This window comes from Rhamphochromis longiceps, linkage group LG19 (genome assembly GCF_057381845.1).
Source record: "Rhamphochromis longiceps isolate RC_006_pf linkage group LG19, R_longiceps_female_GT1.1, whole genome shotgun sequence".
Taxonomy (NCBI): domain Eukaryota; kingdom Metazoa; phylum Chordata; class Actinopteri; order Cichliformes; family Cichlidae; genus Rhamphochromis; species Rhamphochromis longiceps.
Window position 1 is genome coordinate 851,330 of NC_140575.1, and position 24,048 is coordinate 875,377.

The following is a 24,048-nucleotide window of genomic DNA, read 5'->3' on the forward strand; positions in this document are numbered from 1 at the left end:
CTGCTGTACTCACCTCTCCATGGTAAATTGTCCAACCTAAATTGGAAGAGTGGACTGCCTTCTCAGTTGCTGTTGTGAACTCCTCCTTGGTGGAGTCTGCTGTCTTGTCTTGTTTTGTCTTATCTTGTTTTTATTAAGTAGGCTTACCTTTTTTTTGGGTTCGCCTGGTGTTCTATTTTACCCTGGACTGTTGCTCGTACCCACACTTCTGTGATCGGGCTGAAGTGATTCTCTGCCCGAGTGTCGTGCTGGGACTCTAAATCGCCTGGGTGGCCGGTCTCAGCCGGTGGGGAGCCAGACCGGCCTACGCCTGAGAATAATTATTACCAGCACGAGTGGTAGTTTGACCCGTGGGGAATAAGCCTTTCCCGTGTGTGTGTGTGTGTGTGTGTGATTTCTTTTATTAAAGTTATTAAAGTGTGTTTTAGTCTTTTTATGATTTGTAGCGAGCCTGACGCTCAGTGTCCTTTTATTCTTTTAACATACTTTTCTGTGTTTTATTTCAGTGAAGGAGGACGAGCCAGTGGCCCTGGGACCTCAGGTGGTGGGTCGTTTTCACACTTTCTTTTGTACAGCACTGGGTGGTCTGCAGTGATTCTTTTGGTGTGATTTTCTTTTGGTTCCACGGCTGCTGGTAAGTCCAAGTTCCACGATTGTTTATTTTTACTGTAGGACACTGTCAATAATGACGCTACATCTTGACTTTTAATATTTTATTTATAAAATATTATTTATAATATTTTATTTATTTCTATAAATAAAACTGTTTTAATATTGGAAGCCAACCTGCCTCAGTGTGCATCCTTGAATCTGTGCGGTCTTCTTTTATTCCTTTTATTTATTTTTCTTAAATATATTTCCTGGGGGTGTAATTCCCCTAGGTGGCGTTGTCAAGTTTATTTATTTTGTGCATAACCCCGCCGACCACTTGGTCACATTATGATCTCGAGCTTCTTCAGTCTCAGTGAATCCTTAGTTGGCTCAGATGCATCATCTGGTGTTTGAGTGTAACAAGGTGGTTGTAACACAAAAGGAGTGTAAACAGGTGAGTGTGGTTTGTAGTGTAAACTAAAGCAGCGTGTCTAACTAACCACATCTCCATCGCTCCACAGCTGCTGAGGGAGCTACAACCCTCATTCAGCCTTTCACAGACATACAGCAATGAACTGTATGAACAATAAACTTTATTCATACACACAAATCCCTTTAGGGTTGTGTCAGCGAGGGCAAACGTGCCGCATCAAATACATGGAGCTACAAGCTGTGGTGACCCACTGTCAGTAAGGGAGCTTTATTACACACACACAGCATCACAACAACAGTTACCTCAAGCTGCTTCTATGTTATAAGGCAAAGACCCTGCAGTTACACAGGAAACATTAGGTGACCATCTGTGAGCGACAGTGGGAACCAAAGCCTCTAACATCCATCGATAGATGAGGGGCAGACGGACTGAATGCAGAGAGGTGTACTAACACATGTTGAGTGAAGAAGAAACACCCAGTGCATTATGGGGAACTTAGACCTATAACTTAGACCTGTGCGCCTTAGCATATGCTACTTCCGGCGCATAGCGCTTAGTTTCCGGTGTGATATTCGCTCCTTGTTCAAGGTCGGGTTTTTCAACCAAATGGACGAATCAAGTGGCGATTTACATTTCTCGAGATGTCGAATGTATCTGTAGATGATGTTGATCGACTTGTCGATATTTTTTCCCCCCGCACCTCAGAGAGAGACAGGATTCAAATTTTATACTTCTCAGTATTTGTATACAGCGCTCCCTCGTTTATCGCGGGAGTTACGTTCTAAAAATAACCTGCGATTGGTGAAATCTGAAGTAGCCAACTTTATTTTTTACAATTACTATAGATGTGTTAAGGTAAAACCCGTCACTACACACTTTATACACTCAGACCGACATGAAAATTTTCACACGTTTCTCTCCTGTTTAAGCTCTCAAAGTTCAAACCTTCGTAGACAAATAAGTCCAGTATTACAGAAACCAAAGATCAAACCGTGTTTTCAGGTCCAGCACATGAGAACAGAGCAGCTGAGAGATAATTCAACATCAATGAATCATTAATGAACCAATGAATAAGCGATTCTGTACTGTACAGGAGAGACGGCACGGAGGAGATCAACAATAGTCTGCAGCCAATCAGGACGCAGAACACAAAGCGCTGTGATTCATCCGTGAAGCGCACACCTCTCCAACGTGCCAGACGCCATCGAATGTGAGCATTTGCCCACACAAGTCTGTTACGGCGACGAGCTGGAGTCAGGTCAAGACCCCGATGAGGACGACGGGCATGCAGTTGAGCGTCCCTGAGACGGTTTCTGACAGTTTGTGCAGAAATTGTTTGGTTGTGCAAACCAATTGTTCCAGCAGCTGTCTGGGTGGCTGGTCTCAGACGATCTTGGAGGTGAACCTGCTGGATGTGGAGGTCCTGGGCTGGTGTGGTTACACGAGGTCTGCGGTTGTGAGGCCGGTTGGATGTGCTGCCATATTCTCTGAAACGCCTGTGGAGACGGCTTATGGTTGAGAAATGAACATTCAATGCACGGGCGACAGATCTGGTTGACATTCCTGCTGTCAGCATGCCAATTGCACGCTCCCTCATTGCTTGTGGCATCTGTGGCATTTTGCTGTGAGACAAAACTGCACATTCCAGGGTGGCCTTTTGTTGTGGGCAGTCTGAGGTACACCTGTGCACTACTCATGATGTCAGATCAGCATCCTGATGTGGCACACCTGTGAGGTGGGATGGATTATCTCAATATAGCAGATGTGCCCACTACCACACATTTGGACTGATTTGTGACCACTGTTTGGGAGGGATGGTTATATTGTGTATCTGGAATGAATTTTAGGTCTCTACGTCCATCCCATGGGGAATGGGAGCAGTAACAAAGGTGTTGCGTTTATATTTTTGTTGAGTGTATGTAAGCTCTGCTCCAGTGTAATGCATAGGTACAACAATATGCTTTATCTTTAATATAGTTTGGTCACAAAAGACCAAAACTGAACTCTTTGAAGGCTGTAAACACACCATGTTTGGGTGGCTTCACCCCAAAAACACCACAGCAACACTGAAGTCTGGAGGCGGGAGCATCATGGGGGGGGGGGGCTGTTTATTCAGCGTACAGCACTGAGACATTAAACATAACTCCAGGAAGGATGAATGGAGACATTGTTGATTAGAATCTGCTGCCATCTACCAGGATGATGAAGATGAAACAAGGATGGATGTTTCAGCAAGACCATGATCACAAACACAGCCAATGGAAACGGTTGGTTTCAGAGAAATCAAGTAAAGCTGCTGGAACGGCCCAGCCAATCACCTGAGCTGAATCTGTGGGAAGGATCCACGGAGCATTCGGGATTTATAGACTGTTTGTGTGGTGAGTGGGTCAAAGTCATGAGCAATGATGGGACTGGTTTCTCCATACAGACGCTGCCATGAACTGTCATCACCAACATTTGTATAAAGTAATAAATAAATGTCCCTGTGTCACTTTGTATTATTACACAACTTCATCTGTGGTTTGATTCCTTTGCACGTCTGGATTGGAAGTGTTGTTACCGACATCTGGTGATAATTTCACATCAAAGCACCTTTAGAAATATATTTACTTAGAGAACAGCCCGCAGCCCACCGTAGTAATAGTTGAACAGACACACACACAGAGCCAGACGGTAGGTCAGACTGTCACTGGGGGCCGACTTCAGCTGGTGGAAAAGGTTCTACAACGAGGGAAAAGACCATGAAATCAATAAAAATCCTGACAAAGTACTGACAGCACTGAGCCTGTCTTCACTCTGAAACTTATATTGGACCTGACCTGAGTGTAACCTTGAGTGTGCGAGTGGTGAAGAGGCAAACATACATAATCAGAGGTTTTCTCTTGCTCCGATGTCCCACTGGAGTTGGACAGCTGAGTGTTATTCTTACAGTCAGACTTCTCCACAGCAGCATCTGGAAACAGAGACACAAACACAAATAAATAAGTCTGTCATTTAGAAACTCTGTTGTTTTCTAGATGTTAGAAGAATTAAACAAGTGCAGCTCACGTAGTCATCACTTCATGATAAAACACAGGATGCTGATCGCTCAGTGGCAAAAGCAGGATGTGACCAGAAGTAGACAATAAAAATAAGAACGCTGCCTGATATCCTGTTTAAGATGACGCTCTTGTGCTTTACTGAGCTGCTGTCAGATGGGATCAATATCTGTGGCCAGCACTCTAAGACATAAATGCAATTACGGCTGTAGTTTTAAGATTCAAGGCTGTCTTAGCTCGAGCTCGAGCTGCTGAGTGTGACGGGCTCAACAGTAACCAGGAAGGAAAAACTGTTTGTGAAAAGAAGCAGAGGAGCCACATCAGTACGAGTCAAACTACCACACGCTCCGAGGTCTCTGCTGCTCTGAATATCACGCTCACCGTCTCCTAACACGGGATCCACACCTCTTCTGTCAGAATCAGTTTCCTCATAAAATGAGCTGAAACCATTAAAACTCAGTCAAGTATTAGTCAACTCCGACTAGTTAATGCCTTTTAAACAGGTTACATGATTAACTCTTACCAGAAGGACAGAATTGAGTATCTCGGTGTTAAGGGGCGACTCATCGATGCGTCGATGGCGGCGAATGTGCTTCCGGGCACTGTGCACCATGTTGGAGACAGACAGTTTGGAAATGGGCACAGTTGCTGCTGGCTCGGTCAGCTTGGACAAAGCAGAGCTGATATCACTGTTTTCTACAGACGACAAACACATCCAAGAGTTTCTGTTCAATTGCTGAGGCCCGGGTCAGCACAGATGCCCAGATCTCCCAGTAAGCTACGCACGTTTCCAGAATGCAGTATGGTCACTCAACAAGTAAAGCCAGGAACCTGACCTTTGCCCTCATCTTCAGCGTATCCTCTTCCAGGAATCTCCTCTGTACACTCAGTCCTACAGCAGAGTTTAAAGAGCTCTGTCACAGCCTCACCTACAGGGAACACAAACAGTTACTGACCTGATATTTTCTTATTCAAACTTTTCATGAAGCACACGCTTCAGCACAGCGAAGCAGGACAACATCTGTGTAACATTTTCTAAATCATGGACGTGGCAACAAAAGAAAAGTCCACTTTACATCACATGTAAAGTGCTTGGGGCTGTCATGAGAGGCGGGGCACACCCTGGACAGGTCGCCAGTCTGCCGCAGGGCAAACACAGAGACAGACATTCACACCGTGGGAAATTTAGGGCCCCAATGAACCTGTCCCCACTAACTGCATGTCTTTGGACTGTGGGAGGAAGTAGGAGGCCCACACATAGAACAATGAGGAAAAAAAGACACTTTATTTGTCCTTTACTATGTTCTTTCTATCGGTAGCTTGATTACATCCGTCTTATCTGCTGCGTATCATTTGATGCATGAATTTTAGCTTAGAAATAGTTTCCTCTGTGCTTATCTTAATGACCTTGTAGTACCATATCACCCTATTAGAGCACTTCGCTCTCACACTGCAGGCCTACTTGTTGTTCCTAGAGTATTTAAAAGTAGAATGGGAGGCAGAGCCTTCAGTTTTCAGGCCCCTCTTCTGTGGAACCAGCTTCCAGTTTGGATTCAGGAGACAGACACTATCTCTACTTTCAAGATTAGGCTTCAAACTTTCCTATTTGCTAAAGCATATAGTTAGGGCTGGACCAGGTGACCCTGAATCCTCCCTTAGTTATGCTGCAATAGACGCAGGCTGCCGGGGGATTCCCATGATGCATTGAGTGTTTCTTCTTCACTCACTATGTGTTAACAGACCTCTCTGCATTGAATCACATCTGTTATTAATCTCTGTCTCTCTTCCACAGCATGTCTTTATCCTGTCTTCCTTCTCTCACCCCAACCAATCACAGCAGATGGCTCCGCCCCTCCCTGAGCCTGGTTCTGCTGGAGGTTTCTTCCTGTTTAAAGGGAGTTTTTCCTTCCCACTGTCCCCAAAGTGCTTGCTCATAGGGGGTCATATGATTGTTGGGTTTTTCTCTGTATCTATTATTGTACGATCTACTGTGCAATATAAAGCACCTTGAGGCGACTGTTGTTGTGATTTGGTGCTGTATAAATAAAACTGAACTGAACTGAACAGGTAAAAATATGGCGACATCAGGAGTTTCAGACGGTGAGAGAATGAATCTCGCTGCAAAAGAAATGATGTTTTAAACCCTGCATGTCAACGTCTCCCTGCACACCAAGCAAACATTAAATAAACTGTTTTATAGTCACTGTCTCGACTTGTTTCTGTAATTTGATGTCATCCATTTTTTTTATTTTGCCATTTTTATAGGAACAACAGAGCAGCTTTTTCATTTCAGTCGTTTTATTTTGACTCATGATTTTTTTCTTGACGTCGTTTTTTGTTGCTGTGATCTTTTGATGTTAAAGTCTAGTGTTGACCACAGAAAGAGACTTACTGTGATTATACTGTAATCTGTGAAAATCCTCTGTGTGCAGCTGATGGTTAAAAGAAAACATTTCAGTTCATTCAGATCATTTTTATGTTGACAATAGAAAACCATCCTGAATGGTCGGTTTGAATAAGTGCAAATTTAGATCCTATATGGTTGAAAATAACTTAAACATATCGTGATTTATTTCGTGTTTTGTGATATAGCAAAAAAATATTGTGATATTACATTTTCCTCATATCACCCAGCGCCACCATAGATGTCCATACATGACGTCTAACAATGAAGAATGACACGGGGGAAATGTATTGGACAGAAAGAAAGGTGCAAAAAGACACATTTATGAGTAATTACAGAGCAATCCTGCCACTTAGTGCAAATTAATATCAGCCGGTTCAGTCCCAACTATGGCCTCATTAGCCAGGTTTCACACAAGAAGCGTCTCATGATGGGTAAAACCAACAAGCTCTCTCAAGACCTTTGCACACTTAAGACTGATGGCATCGGCTACAGAAGAACTTCTAAGTTACTGAAGGTTCCAGTGAGCACTGTTGGGGCCATAAACCTGGCGTTGCCCCTGCAGGGTTTTTATTTATTTACGATAAACCAGCCACGACCAAGCGCTCCCCACACGATTTCAGACAGACGAGTGAAAAGACTTATCAGAAGAACGACCTGGAACCAGCAGGTACAATCGTTCCACAGGAAACAACAACATGACCTGCATCACACACACGACTCCTAAAAGCCACTGGCAGGGTTTCTGGATGTCAGCCACTTGCTGACATGTATTTAAAAAAAATTTAATAATTTCTTAATAATAATATTACATTTTTCTATTTGTGTATTAATGACATGACATGTACTGCCTACCTGGAGGCTGCTGTGGCCATGAATACTGCTGCCAGTCTTGGAGCACGTAGGTGAAGCGAATGGCGATGTTGACTGGAGGCAGAGGGAACAGGGAACAACCCTGATGACAACAGGAAGACATCAGCTCATGTTTATGGTAACAAGCTGCAGCATTAATCTCTCTGTACAGGCGTGGATTACACCTCGTCATTGTCGGCTGTTTCTGGGAACATACTGAACACATTTAACCCTCATGTGTGGATGATGACAACATCAATCAGGATTTTTATTCTTCTTTAGGAATGAATATAAGATTTTTGAACTTCATTTTTTAAATGTCCACTTAGGTGGACAACATCGGTTTTGACTTATGAAGGGTATGGAGACATCAGTGTGTAGTGTTTCTGTGCAAGTTTACCATCAACACCAACACAAATACAAGAAAACAGCCTTTGAATAGCTGCAGACCACTGTGCATGAAAGGGTTAAACAACGTGATGTCTGGGAATCCATTGTGTTTCCAGGAATAGGAATAAACAAAGTTCAAACAAACTGATCATTAAACCGACATCCACTTCCTAACAGTCTTTATTTTATTCACAAATTAACTCCACAAAAATCCAGAAACCGAATTTACACAGAATTAGACGTCTTCTTCTTCCTCTTCTGTTTTCCCAATGTTCACATAACTAAGCAGTGTGCTGTACTGTTATCAACCTGCTCTTTGACGAACTATTACAAGAATATATTCTTATTATAAGATAAGATGTTTGTGTTATTTTCAAGTTGAATACAGTTTTTGTGTGACTGTCAGAGCACAGCAGGAGGAGGAGGAGGAGGAGAGACTGTACATGAGCAGGAAAAACCAGATGAATAAATGTTTTAGAAAATACATTTACATGCACTTCGTGGATGCTTTTATGATTATTAGTTGCATTTAACAGGATTCACATCGTCCTAAAATCGTCTGGAACAGGATGCTGAGGTGATACTTGTAGAACATGGGTACATGACGCTCTGTGGCTGCACAATTTTAATTTTTCTTTATTAAAAACAAACAAACAACCTTGAAATATGATCCATATAAAGATGTTTGTTCCAGAGCACTTACTATCTTAGATTTGAAGATGTCGAGCAGGCCGGACAGGTGGTTGTACTGCACGGGCGCTCGACGCAGGTGAACGATCTCAAAGTCGGTGCGCACGCCTGGTCCTTTGCACTCTCCGGCATACATCCGCCTCCACTTCTGCTGGATCTGCACAAACATCGGCACCTGACTGAACACAAGATAAACAGCAGAAGGCATTACTAGCAGGATCTCTGGTACACGCCCGACATCCAGCTTCAGTTTCTCTCAACCAGCAACAATCCAGCTAAACTAAACAGTCCGACTGAAACACAGAGCAACAAGCTGCATTGTACTGGCATGTATGTCAGCACTGTCACTGCACGGACCACTGAGTGCTACACAGACTGGTTTTAATATGTTGTGTTCATTGGCGTAATCTGGGGCTGCAGCAATTCATCACTTCTAAAAAAATCCTCCAAACCCATTCTTTGCTGCGATGCAGCGATGCAGCGATGCAGCGTGCTCTGTGGCACAGACTTGTTCAACGATGTAAACGTGTGTGAGGGATAGGTCAGTAGGTAGAGTGGCTGCCCCGGGATCAGAAGGTTGGGGGTTTGAATCAAGTGAAAAGCTAAGCTGAGGTACCCCTGAGCAAGGTCCCTACACGTCTGCTACCCACCAGCTCGATAGCTAGCCGGGAGCTCGAGGGTCACTGAAGCCGCAGAGAACGGCACAACTCCCGGCACATCATATTCAGATCACCGCAGACTTTCGCTACTCAGGTTAAACGTGATATATAAGTCACTTAGACAACCTAAAAATGTTATTGTTGGACTTTTTTCAGTGTTTTATTTGTTCGTGAGTAAATCGGTTTGGCTGAGATTAAAGTTATTAGATTAGATAAAATAAAACTTTATTAATCCCCCAGGTGGGTTCCTCCTTGGTTTTCACACAGCTGAATAAACGTCAAACAGAAAACTGATTAAACAGAAGTGTGAGATGGTCGAGAGTTTACTCCAGTGTCCTGTTATATTTTAGACAGCAAGGAGCAGACGGCCGAGTTTATTAAACTCCACCGAGACAGCAGTGACGCTAATCCGAAGGCGAGACCGTCCAATTTAACAGCCGTTTACTTCCGGCCTACCCGACCTTCTCAGGACCCGGCCCACATAGACCGCGAAGGCCGGGTCCTCAGGAGGATGCAGCCCATGAATTTGGACACGACCACTGACATGTTACAAAACAAACTCACATCGCTATCAGCAGCCATGTTGTTGCCTTTGGCTGCCTGATCGGTTCAGGAAATTAGGATGTTTTTCTACGCATGTGCGAAAAGGTGGTCGCTTCCTCTATAGTTCTTTCACAATAAAATAAAACAAACAAATTCTAAATTCATCCATCCATCTTCATCCACTTTATCCGAGGCCGGGTCGCGGGGGCAGCAGCCTAAGCAAAGAGGCCCAGACCTCCCTCTCCCCAGCCACCTCCTCCAGCTTATCCGGGGGAATACCAAGGCGTTCCCAGGCCAGCCGAGAGATATAATCTCTCCAGCGTGTCCTGGGTCTGCCCCGGGGCCTCCTCCCGGTGGGACATGCCTGGAACACCTCACCCAGGAGGCGCCCAGGAGGCTCCAATCTCTAAGGGAGAGGCCAGCCACCCTTCGGTGGAAGCTCATTTCTGCCGCTTCTATCCGCGATCTCGTTCTTTCGGTCACTACCCACAGCTCGTGGCCATAGGTGAGGGTAGGGACGTAGATCGACCGGTAAATGGAGAGCTTCGCTTTTACACTCAGCTCCCTCTTCACCACGACGGACCGGTGCAGCGTCCGCATTACTGCAGCTGCAGCCCCAATCCGTCTGTCGATCTCCGGCTCCCTTCTCCCATCACTCGCGAACAAGACCCCGAGATACTTGAACTCCTCCACTTGGGGCAGGAACTCATCCCCGACCCGGAGTGGGCACTCCACCCTTTTCCGGCTGAGAACCATGGCCTCAGATTTGGAGGTGCTGATCCTCATTCCCGCTGCTTCACACTCGGCTGCGAAACGTTCCAGTGCGAGCTGGGTGCATTGTGTGCCGGGTGGCGGCCAGGAGCGGAGGCCCTGGCGGACTGACCCCCGGCTGCCAAGACTGGCAATAGGGACAATTCTAAATTCAATTCAATTTTATTTGTGTAGCGCCAAATCACAACAACAGTCGTTGTGCAAAACTCATTCAGGCATTTGATGACAGGTTTCAAGATGTGAAGAATATCCAAAAGGAACTGGAGATGTTTGCTACGCCGTTTAATGTGCAACCATCTGTGCCAGACACTTTCCAAGTGGAAATAATTGGGCTGCAAAACAACTACGAGCTCAAAGCTAAGTATAACAGCCTCTCTCTGCTGGACTTTCACAAACTGTACGTTCATGCTGAGGCTTTTCCCATCCTGGCGAGACATGCCCTGAAATTTGCATCTCTGTTTGGGACAACGTACCACTTTGAACAGGTCTTTTCAAAACTGACTCTTGCAAAGAGGCGCTTCCACTCAAGACTAACTGAATCAAACTTGAAAAAGCAGCTTCGAGTGGCATCATCATCATCACTGCCAGCTGACATCAGACACCTCGCCAAAAAGAAACAGTTCCAGCCATCTCATTAGGTGAGTCTGATGAGCAGAAATGCAGCAGTAACACAGCAGCAGCCCAAGCAGAGAAGCCTCCTCCAGCTTGTCCGGGGAACGCCAACCCATTCTCAGACCAGCCAAGAGATGTTAATATAAGCAATTAGCAGGGTGTGTCAAAGAGTGAACAGAACATCGCCGAGTCAGCTGACAGCTCCATAAAACGTGTTTCCTACAGCAGCAAACAGGCTTCAAGAAGTGACAGTAAGGAGAGGTGTCAAGATCTGTGGGCCAGTCAGCCTCTTGTGTAAAGGACACAGTGATGCTGAAGTCATAGAGGCTGTGGTCAGGTCAGTCAGCCCAGGTTTCAGTATTCCTGACATGCCTGAGATAAAAGGACCTCACTCCCCGTTAGTTAAAGGAAATATTGAAAGCTCATCAAAAAACTGCTGACTTAACTCTTTGTGCTTGCATTGGCTCTCAGGAAGGCATCAGTGCAGCACCGTACCAGTGACAGTGAGGAAAGCTGCTCATCATTGGTTATGGCTCAAGAACTGCTCCAAAATCGAATTACCACCTCATTCCTGAAAAGCAGGCAGTTTATGAAAGATTTTGAGAATATATCAGTGATTCTTGAGATAAGGGACAAAACATGTCCAAAGTTTCTGTCAACACCATCAGATTTTTTAAAAAGTACAAAAAAATAAGGAATTATTGTGGGTAACTTACACTGTGAGGACCCCTTTACCACTTCCTGTTTGATACACATGCCATGAGGTCACTGCTCTGGTGAGTTTTTTTAATTTTTATTTCATTTATTGCATACCTTTCTGATAAAACTCTGTGTCACAACCATAGTGCATCAACACCACAGTAGAGGCCATAAGCAACTGATGAACAACAGGATGGCGTCTGTCAGAAAAACGTGCTATGAGAGAAAGTAGGGTATTTTGTCAGCACCATCAGGATTTTTGCCTGACGGTGTTGACCCTTTTTCTAATGATTTTGGCAAATGTCACAAAAGTGTCCTATTCACTAATTATATTAAGTTATTTTTATTACTATTTCAGTCATATTACTTCCTGTGCATTTTACTGATATTTCTGCTTTACAGATGTGTCGAATATTATGGAATTTGCCTGATCTTGAATCTCATAGTTAATGTATACTTTATTAATCCTGTAGGAAAATGCTTAGTCCTCTGCATTTAACCCATTTACTCAGTGAAGCAGTGGGCAGCTACCAATCCATGACCCGGGGAGCAGTGTGTAGAGACGGTACCTTGCTCAAGGGTATCTCAGGATAGCCGCTGTTTGGTGGATTTGAACCCCCAACAGGGCTCTAGAGTGCGACCAAATTTTTCAGTGGTGCGACTAAAAAAAAATATTTGGTTGCACCTGTGCGACCAACTGTTCGGGTAGCAAAAAAAAAAAAAAAAAAAAATCTGCAACCTTCCCTGTGGTCAACAACAGACACACATTTTGTCCCTATCGTGGACTAAACCAATCAGAGATAGTAAGGGGCGGGACCTCTCTGATTGGCCGTGGTCCAGTTGAAAGTGCAGGTGGAAGTGGGAGGTGAGTAGCTTGAATAAAGCGATATCAATTCATTAAATCCTGAATCGACTTTTAAATATAACTGTGTTTTGCCAGAAACGCCAGATTCTCAGATTAAAGCTCACAAAACCAGTTCAACAACAACCAAACAGCAAATCAGAGCAGGTACACGGACTCCACACAAAGACGTAAACACAGAGCGGACCCGACCCATCAGAATTAACTTTGTCTTTCTCGGCTTTCTCACCCGACGGCCCGTAGACGGACACGCTGTCGGAGCTTAGCGAATCTGATGCGTCCGGTCCGCGATGTGTTTACGTCTTTTTGCGCTGATTCTGAGCTGCAGGTTTTGTCTCTCTCCAACCAAAATTCACCGAGCTGAATTTTGCTGTTTTGCTTCCACGACTATTAAAATCACATCCATGCACAGCTAGCTCTCTCTCTATCTCTCTCTGTACTTCAAGAACAGTTTCCCGTCTCCAATCTCTGTTTTCTGTATTATTTATTCGCTTATTACCCACCAGTCTACCGTTGTTTACAGTGCTGTCGGCTACTGTCTTTTTCTTCAAGAAAGCCTATTTTTTCTGTTGTTCAATACTGAAGAAATTTAAACTTTATATGCAGAACATTGTAGAATATTTTTAAGGTTATCTGCTATAAAAAGCCAGACCAGGAAAATCTCCTTCATGTTTTTCTGTGTTTTATTCTCAGTTACTTTCACACAAAGGAATCTGCTGTGATGTTCACAATTCTGATGAAGTCAGTACTGATAAATGATCAGAATTATAATATTTCTGACTGTCTGAGGCTAAGTTGAATCGAATCGGGACTTTGAAAACCGGAATCGAATGGATTATAGAAATCAGTGATGATACCCAGCCCTAGTGAGCAGCCTGGGCACGACAGAAGTGGATGTAGCTGTAACAGGAAAAGAACTATTGCTAACTTTTCTGTTAAGTTAAGGCCTGATCCTTCTGAAATTCATAGCCAGTGCTCTGACACGGTGTCATCAATCTTTGAATGCTGAAAAAGCACAGTGTATCCAGAAAAACACATTATATTATATAAATTATTATAAAACTTGTGTGCGCCTAACTTTTGTGCCGGTACGCGTACGCCCATGGCAAAAAGTTAGTCTAGAGCCCTGCCCAACGATCATGGGGCAAACACTATCTACTGAGCTATCTCTGCCCCGAGAGCTGGTCTTTTAAGTGATGATGTATGAACCCTGCTTTCGGGTCCAAACTACTCTGTGTTTATTAAGGCTGTTGTGTTTTAACATGTTTTTATTCTTTTTTATCTTGTTCTATTTAATCTGAACAAGCCCCTAAAAACAGTCAGTGATCACTGTCAGCCTAACCATCGGGAACCCTCACGTTAACTTTTATCAAGTGGAAAAAAGTTTCACTGTGTTTATGTTACGCTAACATAGCTGTGTTGCTAGCAATCACGTAGCACATCATTATACACCAGCTAGTCCAACATCAGTAACCCTACAAACGCCAGTGCTGTTTAGTTTTGTCTTCATTTATGTTGGAAGTGATAGCAGAGCTGGTGTTAAGGTGGAAACCGGCGAGCTAACTTCTAACTCTGTTAAATTTCATATATTCTGTTTTCATGGATGCCTGGATGTTACACCTGGTAAAACAGCCACACTGATCATTTTATTAAAGATGAAAGAATTTAGACAGTTTGTAACTCTCAGTGATGCCGCAGAGTTCCTTTGACTTTGGGATCTGCAGCGGAGTTTGGACCTGGAAACGGCTAATGACATCAGACTTAAAGACCGGATAGCATTTCTGTTGCTTAATACATATTTGTGTTGTGAATATTCATCCTTAATATGTGTAAATGCATATGCTTCAGAAAAATTATAGCAATTACAAAATGGTACATTTCAGGCTAGAATAGCAAAGAGGAAGCTGTCAGTAGAGGAACAAAAGAGAAGGAACAGGGATGATCAAAAAATAAGTAGAGAAAAAATTAACAGCCAGCCTGAGTTTCTCATAAAGGGAAAGATGGAGAAATAGAGTGAAAGAGGGAAAAATAAAGAACATCAGTGATCTGAAAGGAAGAGAAAAAAAGGCAGAAGAGAAGGTTTTGGAAACAAGCACAGAGAGTCAAAAGGAGAGAAAGTCCAGCAGCGTCTAAACACACAACCACAGAGTACTTTAGGAATCAAGGAGCAGTAGGCAGCTACTTGCTGGTGAACTATTAAGATGTAGAACTTGACATGTGCAAAAACAGAATTGTTATGATGTGTCTTGTGATATTACAAAGGTTGTTAAGGTTTAATGGTCATTTTGAAAGAAATAATATCCTGTTTTCTACTCATGTGTCACCACTTGTCAACTCCATAATATGGATTTTTTGTTTATTTTTCTGTTTTGAAGAACCATATATTTTCCTCCCTCATGATCTTCCAATAAAAATACGTAATTTTCTAAATAAATATGTAATTTTCACGCTGCTAAATATGATCGTTTCTTATGGAGATTAAATACAAGCTTCTGAAAATATGTATGACTGTAACTCTAATAATCCATGCATCCATCCATCCATTCGCTTCCGCTTATCCTTTTCAGGGTCGCGGGGGGCGCTGGAGCCTATCCCAGCTGTCATAGGGCGAAAGGCGGGGTACACCCTGGACAGGTCGCCAGTCTGTCGCAGGGCCAACATACAGGGACAGACAACCATTCACACTCACATTCACTCGCACATTCACACCTAGTGGCAATTTGGATTATCCAATTAACCTATCCCCACAAGCTTCATGTCTTTGGACGGTGGGAGGAAGCCGGAGTACCCGGAGGGAACCCATGCAAACACGGGGAGAACATGCAAACTCCACACAGAAAGACCCCAGCCTGATGTTGGAATTGAACTCAGGACCTTCTTGCTGTGCGGCAACAGTGCTAACCACCGTGCTGCCTAACTCTAATAATAAAAAGCCAAAACAATCTTACTTTTAAATGTGGTATAATTACTTTGAAAACATATGTGCATAAACAGTAGAACAGAGAAGCTGGTAATAGTCAAAATAGCTGAAACAACTTAATTTAAAATATATATTTTTACATTTCTTTGTGTCTGATGGTGTTGACTAAAACCTTGCACTTCTCCAGCAAAAACATGATTAAAAATTGTTACACCTGGCAGATTGTACCAAAACAAGGTGAGACAGCCAAAACTTTGTGTAACAATTATATGTAAATATGTCTTTAAGAGAGTAAAGAGAGGTTAGTTTATTTTGGAGTAGAGCTCCATTTATTAAGAAAAATTAAAAAAGACAGGAACACTCTTTAGAGGTTTGTGGGTGGCTCTCAAAAGAGCCGTTGTGGGTAAGTCACTCAGACTTCAAACAGGCTACTCCTTTGGTTGCCAAGACACGGCTCCCTCCGCCGAGAAGTGGGCCATGAACTTCTCCCCCACCAGGACAGCCTCTCTGGAGGAGTTGTTTGCTGCTACACGACCCAGGCCTTGCAACGGCTCCACCACAGTAGGTGCCACACCCCTCACAGCAGGTGCCACACCCCTCACAGCAGGTGCCACACCCCTCACAGCAGGTGCCCCTCTCTTGTCCAAACAGCACAGAAAATTGTGGAGAACACACGTTGCCTTCACACACTTCTCCGCAATTTCAGGACGGAGCTCCATGGAGCGCAGATACAACCTCTACTGTGAGGGAGAGAGGGAAGTTCCAGCGCTCCTGGAATCCCTCTGCAATGCACCGCCAGTCTTCAGTTGAAGGCACAGCCATGAAGTCGTCCACTAGACAGTCCCAGATGGACGTCGCTACCTGGGGGGTGATCTGGCTCACCAAGGACACGCCAACTCGAAAACTGAATGCGATGGTCCTGAAGGAGTCCTCGGTGGCAAGGAACCTGGACAAAATGCTGCAGTTACAAAATACATTATTCAAATTCCAAAATACTTTTGTGATGTCAGATTTAAATTACAAAACATAAATCTTACATAAAACCTTTTGTAATTACAAGGATAATTACATGATATATATTAGATATAATCTAAAACAGTCTGCTGGGATTATATACAAATATTCAACTATCCCAGAATTAAACCAGGTCTAAATAAAAAGAAAGGAGTGAGTATCACTACAAAGATTAACCCACAGTGGTCCTCATACCACAGTTTGATATCAGCAAACAGCGAGAGCATACATTGATATGACACCACAGCCATGCTATCATTCAAACACTGATAACGGCATAAATCGAATTACAGTGGGGCAAAAAAGTATTTAGTCAGCCACCGATTGTGCAAGTTCCCCCACCTAAAATGATGACAGAGGTCAGTAATTTGCACCAGAGGTACACTTCAACTGTGAGAGACAGAATGTGAAAAAAAAATCCATGAATCCACATGGTAGGATTTGTAAAGAATTTATTCGTAAATTAGGGTGGAAAATAAGTATTTGGTCAATAACAAAAATACAACTCAATACTTTGTAACATAACCTTTGTTGGCAATAACAGAGGTCAAACGTTTACTATAGGTCTTTACCAGGTTTGCACACACAGTAGCTGGTATTTTGGCCCATTCCTCCATGCAGATCTTCTCGAGAGCAGTGATGTTTTGGGGCTGTCGCCGAGCAACACGGACTTTCAACTCCCGCCACAGATTTTCTATGGGGTTGAGGTCTGGAGACTGGCTAGGCCACTCCAGGACTTTCAAATGCTTCTTACGGAGCCACTCCTTTGTTGCCCGGGCGGTGTGTTTTGGATCATTGTCATGTTGGAAGACCCAGCCTCGTTTCATCTTCAAAGTTCTCACTGATGGAAGGAGGTTTTGGCTCAAAATCTCACGATACATGGCCCCATTCATTCTGTCCTTAACACGGATCAGTGGTCCTGTCCCCTTGGCAGAAAAACAGCCCCATAGCATGATGTTTCCACCCCCATGCTTCACAGTAGGTATGGTGTTCTTGGGATGCAACTCAGTATTCTTCGTCCTCCAAACACGACGAGTTGAGTTTATACCAAAAAGTTCTACTTTGGTTTCATCTGACCACATGACATTCTCCCAATCCTCTGCTGTATCATCCATGTGCTCTCTGGCAAACTTCAGACGGGCCTGGACATGCACTGGCTTCAGCAGCGGAACACGTCTGGCACTGCGGGATTTGATTCCCTGCCGTTGTAGTGTGTTACTGATGGTGACCTTTGTTACTTTGGTCCCAGCTCTCTGCAGGTCATTCACCAGGTCCCCCCGTGTGGTTCTGGGATCTTTGCTCACCGTTCTCATGATCATTTTGACCCCACGGGATGAGATCTTGCGTGGAGCCCCAGATCGAGGGAGATTATCAGTGGTCTTGTATGTCTTCCATTTTCTGATGATTGCTCCCACAGTTGATTTTTTCACACCAAGCTGCTTGCCTATTGTAGATTCACTCTTCCCAGTCTGGTGCAGGTCTACAATACTTTTCCTGGTGTCCTTCGAAAGCTCTTTGGTCTTGGCCATGGCGGAGTTTGGAGTCTGACTGTTTGAGGCTGTGGACAGGTGTCTTTTATACAGATGATGAGTTCAAACAGGTGCCATTCATACAGGTAACGAGTGGGGGACAGAAAAGCGTCTTACAGAAGACGTTACAGGTCTGTGAGAGCCAGAGATTTTCCATGTTTGAGGTGACCAAATACTTATTTTCCACCCTGATTTACGAATAAATTCTTTACAAATCCTACCATGTGAATTCATGGATTTTTTTTTTCACATTCTGTCTCTCACAGTTGAAGTGTACCTCTGGTGCAAATTACTGACCTCTGTCATCATTTTAAGTGGGGGAACTTGCACAATCGGTGGCTGACTAAATACTTTTTTGCCCCACTGTAAATCGGGACTTGATGAGACCCGAGTATCACTAGAAATATTATAAACAGTCGTCTCCGTACCACAGCTTGCTATCAGTAAACACCGACAGCATTCATTGATAGCATAGCACATCCATGTTAGCACAGGTATCAATAAAGGACTACCGTATTAAACACTTTTACTAACCTCAGGGAGATGGACAGGCGCTCTGCAGGTGGGATTGAGCGTCTGTAGTTGGTGTCAAGGCGGGCAATGCTGGGACCAACGCGGGACAGCAGGTCCTCAAACTGGGCGAGTGAAAGACGGTGGTATTGCTGGAATCTGCCGTCATCCAGGCGCAGCTCCTGGAGCAAATGGTGAAACTCACCAAACTGCTCACGCGTCTGGAGGACCTGATGGACCCAGGTACGGCGAGGACGTCCTTAACGCCGCTGCTCTGCTCCTTTTTGGCTCCTACCTTAAAGCACACTGTGCGCTGTCGATCTTACGTGCTGCACAATAATGTTTAACATTTAGTATTTACTGTTATATTCCCATAGATCATCATGGTGTTGTTTATTTTATTGCTCTAGTCTTCTTCTGCTTGTTTTCTTTTTTCTTTCTCAACAGGTGATCCAGGAAAAAAAAAAAAAAAAAAGACCCCAACGTATTAGCCAGAGGTCCCTTTACTACGGTTCGGAGCCGCGGACCTGTTTTATTTACGAGATCACTGCAAAAAGTGCAGCCTTACCTAATGTGCACCTACTGTTACTCATTTATATTAAGATTTAAACATCTAGTTGGTGTTGGTATGGAGAGTAACCTTCGGTAATAGTAATAAATCACACAGCAATAGGATATTCATGTAGTTGTAAAGTATTCAGAATATGTTACTTCTATTATCTTTGGTGGAATACATTTTAAAATTAACACTGTCAACAGGTTAGCACCTCATACCACAGTGCAGCAAAGCAGTCTCATGAGCGCTGGGAAGGACACTTAAGGACACTTTAAGGAAAACTTAAACTGAAAGCGAGCCTTTATTTGGGCTGATGCAGAAGGGAGTAGACAAAACATAACAGGGACTGAGACTGCAACTAACCAAAAACCTAAACTGGAAAAACACTAACCTGACTGAAAGGCATAACTATGATCACTGTGAACAGAATGCTGTGCAGATGCATGGAAACTGTGAACCAAGTGGCGTGACGAAAGAGACATGAACATGACCTGCACGGAACCTCATCGTGCGGCTGCATGAAAAACAACATAAACCAAATGGCAAACATGAACTGCACAGAATCCTGAAAAACACTTAACTTGACCGGGGGGAAGTACACAGACGACGCGACACAGACTGTATGAAACACAGAGACTAAATACACATGAGGGATGATCAGGGGAAGTGGCCACACATGGGAGCACAGCTGACACACATGAACCTAACGACAGGACAGGAGAAATGAAACTGAATACACTGACATTGAATACAGACTTTCAAAGTAAAACAGAAAACATGGAGATTAGACGTGACATGAACTTGACAAACAAAGAAAACTTGGACATGAAACATGGCAGAATGTAACTAGATCAGGGGTGCCCAATCCCGGTCCTCGAGAGCTACCGTCCTGCAGCTTTTAGATGCATCCCTACTCCAACACAGCTGAATCAAATGAATGGCTTGTTATCAGGCCTTTGCCAAACACGATGGCATGCTGAAGAGGTAATCAAACCATTTGATTCAGCTGTGTTGGAGTAGGGATGCATCTAAAAGCTGCAGGACGGTAGCTCTCGAGGACCGGGATTGGGCACCCCTGAACTAGATAAACCGAAATGAAACTAGACTAAAAAGAATAACAAAACACCAAGAAACTCAGAATACTGGGTCACATGACCCAGGGCCATGACAATACGGAGGTGTTATCAGCTCAGTATTGAACAAGAAATATTAATGCTTCAAATTATTTGTCCTAAAGGATGCAAGCTATACAGAGTACTGCACATGTGACTTTGTGAACATACCTCATTAAATATAATTCGGACAGTTTTTTAACCTGAATATTTGCAACAAACAAAAAATATACAGAGTCAGTGCTAAAAAAATAATCAGAGGAAAAAATTAACATTTTAACTTAAGCTGCCAAGCGGAAGTAGTTGGTTTCAGTACATAAGTATCGGGCTTTGCTATTTAATCCGTAGCTATTGACTAATGAGGGGTTACTGAAGTGCCAGGTTTTTAAAAGTTGGCGTTAATGTCGTTCCACATGTGGAAAGCGACAGAAAACATGCTGCTGTTTGCACATATTTAATAATCAGCTCTGCACAGGAGCAGAAGCAGAGTCCAGCCTGTTGCTCTTACAGTATAATACTCATAAAGAAAGTACAGTAACCGTGGTTAGTCACTGAGCAGCCCGGTGCGTTTCTCTTGATTTCTTTAGTCAGGGTAAATTCATTCACCTGCACGGGTTAGCTAAACGAACTTTACAAAACAAGTTTCCCCGACAGCCGAGTGCTCACCTAAGGACCTAAGTTACGGATTAGCTTACACACACATTTAACTTACCGAAAATAATACGGTGGGGCCTCAGGTCCTCCTGTCTGGTAGTCCAATTTACTGAAGAACACCTCAGGCTGTCACTTTGAAATAGCCGGTAATGTAAACGCTGGACCTCTCAGCATCTGCCATTCCCGAACAGACACATGCAAGTTTGTCCGTGACTGCAGCCGCGCTGTACATTTATTTCTGTTTCAATATTTTTTTCAGTTTCAATATTTTTTTCGGTTTCATTTCAAGGTGGCATCGTTCTGATCCCATACACACACAAATCCTGATTTACAAGTACAAAATATTTATGACCACAATTTGAGCCCATATACTCTCTCTACCACAGCTGCCTTTGAACTTGCCTGGCCAGGTCTGAGTCCAGCTTTGCTACTCCTGCCAGGTCACATGACACAGGGGTGTGCTCTGATGTCAGCAGGCAGGTCAGTGGAGCCCTCTGGTGGTGGATATATGGCAGTGAAACAGGAGGAGGCCTGAGAACAGACAGCAGGCTTAACTAGCAGGACAAAGTAGCATGTAGTACTTGAAGGAGTCATCACAGCCAATCAGCTCTCAGGAAAATGGAACATCACATAAATATTTCTCTTCTTTGATTTTCATCAATGTATTTCCTTTGATAGATTTTCCGTCAACACTTCTGCTTGATTAGAAGCTCATAGGCAGTTCCTGTCACTCTACAATAAAACAATGTAAAGGCTGCCCTCTCTGCCCTCCCACTAGCTGACACAAGTAAACTGTGCTAAGATGCCCTACATGGACTAAGGTTCTTGGCCACACACATATAGATTTGCTTGGCTGTAGAAATCCATGCCATGAAGCTCCCAGCGCACATTTTTGATGCTTCTGTCTGTGGCAGAGCAGGTTTGGAGCTCTGCAGAGCCTTGGTGACTTTTACTGACTATGCACCCCTACCCATTTATTATGGGTAGGGGTGCATAGTCAACAAAATAGTCAACAAAATATGTAATTTGACATATTTTGTTGTTTTGTGTGTGTGTTTGTCTGTGTGAAGTTTTGATGTGTATGTGAAAAACACAATTTTGAAAACACTGGAAAAAGACCTCAAGACATGTTTTCCTTTACTTTCTATGAAACAAAAATTCCCACCAAGGCTTTTCAGTGTGAAATTTAGTGTATAGAAAATACCTGTGCCAGGTTGTCTCCATCTAGTGGTGAACATGGCCTCACCACTACATCAGGTGAGCTTTTCACTGTGCACAGTGACACAAAAGTCATTTAACAATTTTAAAAAAAGCAATGTTACAGATTCAGTAAGAACTGAAGTTTATCATAATCCTTCAAGTTTCACTCAGTAACAGCAGCTTTTTATTATTGGCTATATTTTAGAGTCACATTTATATGAAATGTCAAACAATCACAGAGTGACACTGAACTAAACAATCAATGCCATGTGAGTTGTTCTTGTTTGTTCTTTATCTCGGATTTATTGTAAGCAGCGGGAGTAAAAGCTAAAGAAAAATAGTAAAGATATGAATGAATCTCTGCTCTTACAGCTTTTATTGTGCCATAATGTCTGCTTTGAAACCGTCCTCTTGCTCGTCTCTTGGATGCTCACCTCTTCTTCACCTGTTCCTTTCACCAAACTGCTGCACTCTCGTTCTCTGCTCTCGCCTCCTCTTCTGATTATAATTAGATGCAGTCAGCATGTGCCAAACAAACTCCCCCCAAATCGATCATGTTTGATATGATGATGACGTTTTTAACATCTTATTTATGCACTTGTTGGGTGGGAAAGAGTAAACAAAGATGGGGCATAGAAGCAGAACTGAGTCCTACGTGTGGAGGGACAGTAACTGTGTGTGTATATGTAAGCATTTAAACACTGCAGAGAGTCAAATTAACAGTAACACTATTTTGTCTAAGTCCGCCATTGTAGAAATTCATTTCACCGAAACAATAACATGGCGCACAATGTGACAATAAACGTATAAAACACAAATTCTTACCTAGCAGGAGAATAAATAATCAGTATTTTAAGGCTACTGCATGTATAGATGTCACTGCTGGCTCACATAAGCTAGCTCTGAGACCCGCCAGAGTTTACGCCACAGTTGACTGTCGCGAAAGAGTCGTAAATCACCGGCATTGTAAAACTTAAAATGATTCCAGGGCATGTTATAAAACACCCAATAGATGTACTGGATATTAAACGGTATCAAACGACTAAATGAACACAGGGTTACAATTACATGCTCACGTCGTCACATCGAGAGTTTATTCATTAATCATCAGAGTTCAACAATGTTACATCCAGTTGAAAACAGCTTCACTAACGCCAGCAAAACAGGCTAACAGTATATAAGAGCACAAAAACAGCCGTGCTTATCGACAGCTCGACATATCCTCAACAACTCACCTCAGTATGTGTAACCCGTTCATGTGTTACGCCTGTTGTTCTTGCGTTGTGTTCTGGCGTGAAAGTAAGAGGAAGGAGACAGTACTGGGTCTTTGGCTCTTTACTGCACATCTGCAACACAGAAACATGTGTCTGATCTGTGTGTGTCACGCGACTGCCAGTACACCTCTCCTCCGGCCATGCTGAAAGCAGCTGTGTCTGCAGCTTCATTAACACTACAATAATATAATGAATCAAATACAACAAATTGTTTTAAAACATTAACTTAAGCTCTCAAAAACAAAAAGCACAAAATAAATAATATGTCACTGAAAAAACATCAAAAACAACTTATAAGAACAATAAACAAAATAATTCAAAAACAAATAAACAGTCAGATAAATACAATTCAATAACCAGGACCCAATATTCTGGTACTTATAGTTCAAACATTATACTTCAGTACAATTATATTAATAACCGCCATCTAACAGGCAGTACAACACTGTACTTATAAAAACAATGACTGAAAGACTGCATCTCCAAAACATAAGAACATCTCCATATCTGCAACACAGAAATATGTGTCTGATCTGTGTGTGTCACGCGACTGCCAGTACACCTCTCCTGACGAAGGAAAAAAGAGTGCATGCTGTTAAAAAAAGACTGCCGCGAGTAGCCGCTAGCAATCAGGCTAACTTAGCATGCTAGCATTTTAGCTGCGTTCTCGGCTAAAACTCATTATAAGTGTAAATTAGTGAACTCCGCCCTCCACAAAACTTATCCCGAATGAGT

General features: G+C 43.2%; 2 protein-coding genes across 5 annotated transcripts in view; both read right to left on the bottom strand.

The window, feature by feature from the left end:
* LOC146645978 (rab3 GTPase-activating protein catalytic subunit-like) overlaps positions 1 to 24,048 on the bottom strand; it is a 139,315-nt gene that overhangs the window by 7,038 nt on the left and 108,229 nt on the right. The gene's annotated exons all lie outside the window — the stretch shown is intronic.
* On the bottom strand, positions 1,905 to 21,012 carry LOC146645979 (rab3 GTPase-activating protein catalytic subunit-like). Of its 4 annotated transcripts, XR_014908815.1 has the most exons (8): positions 20,898 to 21,012; positions 8,412 to 8,577; positions 7,322 to 7,421; positions 4,899 to 4,991; positions 4,586 to 4,758; positions 3,889 to 3,977; positions 3,658 to 3,745; positions 1,905 to 2,520 (listed from the first exon to the last, which is right to left on the bottom strand). XR_014908815.1 is itself a non-coding variant. In XM_085391696.1 (7 exons), the coding sequence occupies exons 2-7, from the start codon at positions 8,565 to 8,567 to the stop codon at positions 3,727 to 3,729; spliced, it is 630 nt and encodes a 209-aa protein (XP_085247822.1). In that variant the 5' UTR covers positions 8,568 to 8,577; positions 20,898 to 21,012; the 3' UTR covers positions 2,560 to 3,726. The 4 variants fall into 4 exon arrangements, 3 of the variants coding, with proteins under 3 accessions (XP_085247822.1, XP_085247823.1, XP_085247824.1); XM_085391696.1 differs by lacking the exon at positions 1,905 to 2,520 and having other exon boundaries at positions 2,560 to 3,745; XM_085391698.1 differs by lacking the exons at positions 1,905 to 2,520; positions 3,658 to 3,745; positions 3,889 to 3,977 and adding exons at positions 4,088 to 4,352; positions 4,444 to 4,502.

Coding starts and splice junctions, on each gene's coding strand:
- LOC146645979 (XM_085391696.1), bottom strand. CDS start 8,567: ATGTTTGTGCAGATCCAGCAGAAGTGGAGGCGGATGTATGCCGGAGAG. Junction 7,422..8,411: donor ACATCTTCAAATCTAAGATA/GTAAGTGCTCTG, acceptor TGTTGTCATCAG/GGTTGTTCCCTGTTCCCTCT. Junction 4,759..4,898: donor CGCTGAAGATGAGGGCAAAG/GTCAGGTTCCTG, acceptor TGTCGTCTGTAG/AAAACAGTGATATCAGCTCT.